Source organism: Prunus mume, linkage group LG4, assembly GCF_029339155.1.
Source record: "Prunus mume cultivar Tortuosa linkage group LG4, ASM2933915v1, whole genome shotgun sequence".
NCBI lineage: Eukaryota > Viridiplantae > Streptophyta > Magnoliopsida > Rosales > Rosaceae > Prunus > Prunus mume.
The window spans coordinates 9,891,940-9,898,193 of NC_142701.1; the positions used below are offsets into that span (position 1 = coordinate 9,891,940).

Below are 6,254 nucleotides of genomic sequence, written 5' to 3' on the forward strand. Positions count from 1 at the left end.
TCTATCTGCCACGAAGTCAAAGCTCAAGGTAGAGAGTGGATTGTTTTTGGATGTTGTAGTCGGTGAGGGTGTGACCATCATCGAGCTGCTTGCCAGCAAAGATCGGCCTCTGCTGGTCTAACAGAATACTCTCCTTGTATTGAATCTTGACTTTGACATTGTTGACTGTGTGGGAGCTTTTCAGGGTGTTGATTGTCAAAGATCATGGTGGATCTGGGAGGGTGGGTCGGGCTGGAGAGAAACTCACACATCACTTTTTGTTATTTTCAGCCAATAAAGCAATGACACGGATAATTTTAGGCAGAAGTGATTCTCATAGGGCCTGTTTGGGAGTGCTTTAAGAAGGGCCAAAAGCGCTTCTGACAGTATTTGGCAAAAACATTTGGAAGCGCTTCTGGGTCATAGAAGCGTTTCCTGGAGAAGCACCTGCTATGTGCTTCTTTAGAAAGCACTCCCAAGTGCTTTTCCACGAAGCACTTTAATTTTTTATGAAAATTCTAAATTTTTATAATAAAAGCACTTTTGTTAGAAACGCTTATGAGTAGAAGTACTTCCTAGAGAAGCAATCCCAAACGAACCCTAAAGCACTTAAAACCACTTAAGCTAATTATTTAGAGAAGTGATTCTTCATATAAATGATTTTTGACTTATACAAAATCACTCACAAATGAGCCCTACAAATTGTTGTTATGGTGAATAGAAATTCTATTTTGTTTTCTGATAAAATTTTCCGATTAATTTTCTCATAGAAATTACTTGTCCCCTTAAATTGGAGTTTGACCCTTGTCGTCTGTGTAAATATTTTTTAATTAGAAACTAGCCTCTCTACACACTCTTCCTCACCTGCAAAATTTTTTAATTTTATTTTAGAATTAAATTGGGTAATTGTGTTATATGATTAATTATCTGATTTTTCTTTTAATTTAATTTTTTTAATATGAAAAAATATAAATTCACTGTATTATTCTTATTTAATTAATAATTTTAATTCTTAATGTTTGCCCTAACTCCTGACATTTTCTGTTATATTATGTGACAGTACATGTCTCACAATAAAGTGGAACCCCTCGAATCAGTATATTTGTTTGGCTTTTGACCAAAAAAATAAGTTGAAATGTTCCATTTGCAGGAATTAGAACAAAGATTTCTTACGGACATAGCAACAAAGGAATTGTTAAAAAAATGAAACTAACGCTGAGCATGAGCAACAAACTGTGTAGGGCCAGATAAGAAAAGAAAAAAACCAAATAAGATACACACAAGAAAACATTGCTCATAAGTCACACAACAGTATTACCACATATCACCATAAAACCTGCTATGAACATCCTGCCATTAAAAACATCTATGCAGGTTGTGACACAGATACACTTATTAATCTACTATCACAAATAGTAGTGTTAAAACAAAAACAACATAAGTTTTTACTTTGACAAAACCAAGTGAAAAAAAGACACTCTTAAGTAGTAAGGATCGGAGGAAGGTAGTCAGACTTGGCACCTAGGACACGAGCCTTGGTATCGGGGAAGAATTCACATCCTGGCAACTCGGTGACGGTTCCTTCGCTGGAAATGCCAATTGGATATCGGAGCAAGTGACCAGGCAAGTCATGATTAAGAGATTCACTTGAATACAGATCCCAGTATTTGTCAGCAATCTGGTTCACCTTGGTAACACATTCAACGCTTTCTGGCTGGAGGAACTTCTCATCGAGCATGCCAAGGTGCTCATACCATAGTGCCATGCGGAAACCATGGATCTGACCACGTGCTGGCTCCCTGACCGACAGATGATATGGTTGGTAGGCTCCCATGGCAATTTCAGAGTCCCTGGCACCATCCATTGATCTCTGGTTGATGTTGGCAGATCCAATAATGATGTACTCATCGTCAACTGCAAAAACAAAAGGGTGAGTCAATTATGTGATTTGTAATATTCAAGATAGGCAGAGTAAAATCAGCGTTGTTCTATGAAATACAACACTACGGTAGAAAGTTTCACAGATTTCTTTATAACAGACTATCTAATATTGTTATTGTACTGTATAATGATAAACGCCATAAAATTGAAGAAGCTTCCTGGTGTTTGAATTAGGATCAAGAAGCAGGTAATGATAGCTACATTACCGACACTCAGAACAAGAAAACAAAAACTGCACATCACTTCCTACTATAAATCGTCCCCATAACCACCACAAACCAAGATAAATGTTAGATAAATTCTGAAGTTTGAACCAAGCACAAAAGTGAGTTCAGTAGAGAATTGGGCTTGGTTCATGTGAATGGAGATGTTGGATCAGGAGCAACTTACCTATCATCATCTTGGTATGAACATAAATCATGAAGCGCCGGGCTTCCTGAGCTCTAATATAATCTGAATCTGGTTCTGGTCTCTCTGAGGGTTCATATTCTCCAGGCTTCTTCACCTCCCGGTTCCCAAGGCAGAAAAATGTCAAATAATTCCGAGGATCCTCCTCGATGCCTTGCTCTTTAAAACTGTTAAAAATATCTGAATACATCATATCCATAGTCCTCCTCTGCCAGTCTAATATTGCCTGAACAGATGCCGACTCTGGGATCCCCTCTGGCCACATTGGGACAACGACATAGACAGTAAACCTCTCTCCTTTTTGAATCTTGTCACAAATCTTAAGCGAAAGCTCCCTTGGAATTACATGCAAAGCGCCAATGTCCTCAGGCTTTATACCATCAGCTTCCCAGGCAAAAGAGCTACCAAGAAAGTACTGATTTTCAATATAAATGAAATTCTTTGCGCGTCGAATAGCATGGATATAAGCATCCTGAATGCTTCGGTCAATGATGTTATCCTTCCCACTAACAAGCCCAGCTCTGGCCGCATCTTCAGGTGTATCCGGGAAGCCAAAAGCAGCTCCTCCATCAATTGATCTGAATAACTGAACATTCCAAGTCTCATGGTCATCCGGATACATAACAGGAGAAGGGGGAATAATGACATTGTCTAGCTCTCTTAGCTGAACAAGTAGATCTTTACCACCTTGCTTTCTCCATCTCTGCTCGAAGTTAAACAAAACATCCCAAGCAATAGGCCCTTCTAGTCGAGAGTGAATATCATGCCAAGGTTCTCTTGGACCACCTTTTGTAATGGATGCACCAGTAAAATTTGGCTGATGGAAATCATCATGGTGTGCAGTATCCAATGTCCTGAAAATTGAATGGAAGGGGGTATCATATCTTCCATCACACAGATCAAGACCACCAACGAAACTCACAATTCTTCTCCTCTCTGATCCTCCATTTGGCATGTCATTGTCCACAACCACAATCTTCTGGTGATGAGTGAACATGGTAGAGATTTGTGCACCCTGAACAATGCTTCCACCACCATCAGGATTACGAGGGCATAAGACACAGTGCACGTCCAGTATTCTGGAAGAATTGTGCAGTTTCTTCATCATGGGTTGCCATGAGTCCATCTTTTTTTAATAAACCAACAGAGGTTCTGTCATCCCAAACAAGCACAAGAACCCTAACACCTTCACTTGCTTTCTTTTTAAGCAATTCACCGATGGTGATGTCACCACCAGGCTTTGGCCTCCTTGAGTCCCTTACCAAGGAAATTTCAGTATACACTGACCAGCCAGTAATGTAGATCAGGTGTTTTGCATTAGAAATTGCATCAAAGATATCTTCCCAGCATCTGTGGGGCTCATAAAACTTGCCTCCAGCAAGAGGAATTTTAGGAATAAATTTATCGGGGATATGAGCATCTTGGTAAAGGTTAACCTTACATCCTTGTCTCTGTGAGAAAAAAGTAAATGGAACTCCAGGAAATTTAGGACTCCTAATACCCAGACCCCAACTGCGGTCCTTTGTAACATGAAAAAATTGTAGCTTCACATGTATCTTAGGATTTCCATGAACGGGTCTTTTCTTTTCGTCCAAAATCTCAGCCCACCTATCCACTTCTTCCCCCTCAACAAGATCGTCAACAGGTACATATGCTCTTCCAATTAACGACGCCCCAATAGGATTAGACTCTTTGACAGTAAATATAACATTTGCAGCAACGTGGGCACAGTAAATGTGGAAAGACTCATACCATCTAGGATTAGAGGGTTCTTTCTCTATAACTCTGGTTCTACCAACCCTAGCCCTTTCCAGATCAACGGTTGCATAAAGTCTACTAACTCCTTTGCCAATACCAACAGTCTCCTCAATTTTTCCAGTAATCTGCACGGTAAAATTTCACGATAGAGATGTATGAAGGTCAGAACAAAAGATTAGCTACGTTTCTAATTTATCATGATCTTGTGACAAAGAACATCCTACAAGTAACTTCAAAAACTTCTACTAGAAAATGGACATCCTACAAATAACTTCAAAAGCATCAAGTGGTTAGAAAGTTTACCAATAACAAAAGGAAAAAAAAAAGCAGAAAGACCGATAATAGTTTTGAGTTACTTATATAAGAGTATCTGCAACTCCCATGAAAGAAAATGATATCCAAACTGACCAGATTTGTTAAGCAACACGTGTAAAATCCATGGAACGAAACAGACAAAATTGTCAACAACTATCATATGTGCCGCAAAGTGGAAGGGGGTGAGTGAAAACATCTAGCCTTTGCCCCAGCCAGCTGCCCATCCCAGTAGAATTCTAATTCACACTTTGCTGAAATGTATCATTCAAGTTACATCCACAACCAAGCTTCTCAGGCAATTATTGTTTACACTCAAGTTCTTTGGTGTTTTATCTAATAATAAAAATAAAAACATCTGCATTGACCTCAAAACTTCAATTATTTTTCCTTATTTTTATTTATTTATAAATTTTATCTCCATCTGTGTGATTACATGAACAATGCTACCATACAGTCAACAGAAATGCCTACTTAAACAATATCACAAATGTCCTGGACTTCTATTTTATATCTAAATCCAAATGGACCCGGTTTTCTCATTTTTTTCAGGAACACCATAGACAAAAAACAAACTCTTTTTATATACTGAAATAAATTTAGTGAACCATTCCTGCAACTTGCATGCTCACTATACATTCCAATGACCAGAACATACACGCGAACACGCGCGCATACACAATTATATGGTCATAAAATTATACGATCACAGATTCACAAAAGATCTCAAATCACCATTATCAGCTCGGATCTAAACGATAAACAACAAATAAAAAATTAAAATCATATAGCATATACCTTACGGAGGAGATTTCCACTACTACTATGCAGCTTATCAACCTCATAGATCGTAGCGTGAAGCGTTCCATGAAGCCATTGTTCCTGGGGCTCCGCCATTTCTCACCTACAGTCAATGATCAAACAAAATAAACAAAACCCAATTCGTAATGAATCCCCAAACCACCAAATAACCATAAAAATGGAAACTTCACTCAAAACTAACCAGAAACCGATCAGATCACACAGAAAGAAATGTACCCAACAAATTCTTTTTGACTATATTGCAATGAGAATTAACGTTGATCCAAATGAATAGTGATTGAGAATACAATTATTAATCAGAGTTGGATGAGTTGGGAAGAACTCACTTTTGGTTTCAGAGAGAGAGAGAGAGAGAGATCTGAGAGAGTGAAAGCAGAGCAAAGAAGAACAGAGGTGTGATCCAGTATTGGCTCAACGTGTAGATATAAAAAAAAGTTAGAAATTGATGCGCACTCTTCTTACACCCTCAGAATGTGAAAAGTCCAAGAAAAGGAAGAAATAGAGATCCGCTAAATTAGCTTTTAAGGCAACCCGTGTAGAAAGATGAATGGTTCTTCTCTTTCATTTCCATGTCTCCATGATTAGCTTTGTATGCAAGTCCCTTGTCATTTTTTAAATTGCAATCATGCCCATTCACATTTTGGTTCTTTTTCTTTATTCACTCCAATTTCAGACTGAAGTAAATGATTTTATGAAAATACTGAGTCTTATGATAAATTTTGATAACCTCAATAAAATAGACCACTTTTTATTTATTTAAAATACAAGTGATAGTCAACCAAAAAAAATACAAGCGATAATTTATGAAATTCAAACTTTGGTGTAATGAGGCGAGCTCACAATTCTGGCCAACTCGCCTAACTTATGTATATCAATAAACTAATTTTTTTCAATGAAAAGAGAAAAACCAACTAAGCATATCAAAACAAATTTTTCCAACTACAATTAAAAAAATTAGAAAACCAAACACAGTTTGTAAATAAATATATCTTATATTTGTCAAGAACTCTGCAAAAATAAATTATCTTAATCAT

At 37.6% G+C, this 6,254-nt stretch overlaps 1 protein-coding gene across 3 annotated transcripts; it reads right to left on the reverse strand.

Moving 5' to 3' along the window:
• Nucleotides 1-1,229: 1,229 nt before the first annotated feature.
• Nucleotides 1,230-5,842, reverse strand: LOC103341961 (phospholipase D alpha 1). 3 transcript variants are annotated; one of them, XM_008245509.2, is made up of 4 exons: nucleotides 5,547-5,842; nucleotides 5,197-5,302; nucleotides 2,311-4,211; nucleotides 1,230-1,893 (listed from the first exon to the last, which is right to left on the reverse strand). In XM_008245509.2, the coding sequence occupies exons 3-4, from the start codon at nucleotides 3,452-3,454 to the stop codon at nucleotides 1,460-1,462; spliced, it is 1,578 nt and encodes a 525-aa protein (XP_008243731.2). In that variant the 5' UTR covers nucleotides 3,455-4,211; nucleotides 5,197-5,302; nucleotides 5,547-5,842; the 3' UTR covers nucleotides 1,230-1,459. The 3 variants fall into 3 exon arrangements, with proteins under 3 accessions (XP_008243731.2, XP_008243732.2, XP_008243733.2); XM_008245510.3 differs by having other exon boundaries at nucleotides 5,402-5,783; XM_008245511.3 differs by having other exon boundaries at nucleotides 5,437-5,746.
• Between the last annotated feature and the right edge of the window lie 412 nt (nucleotides 5,843-6,254).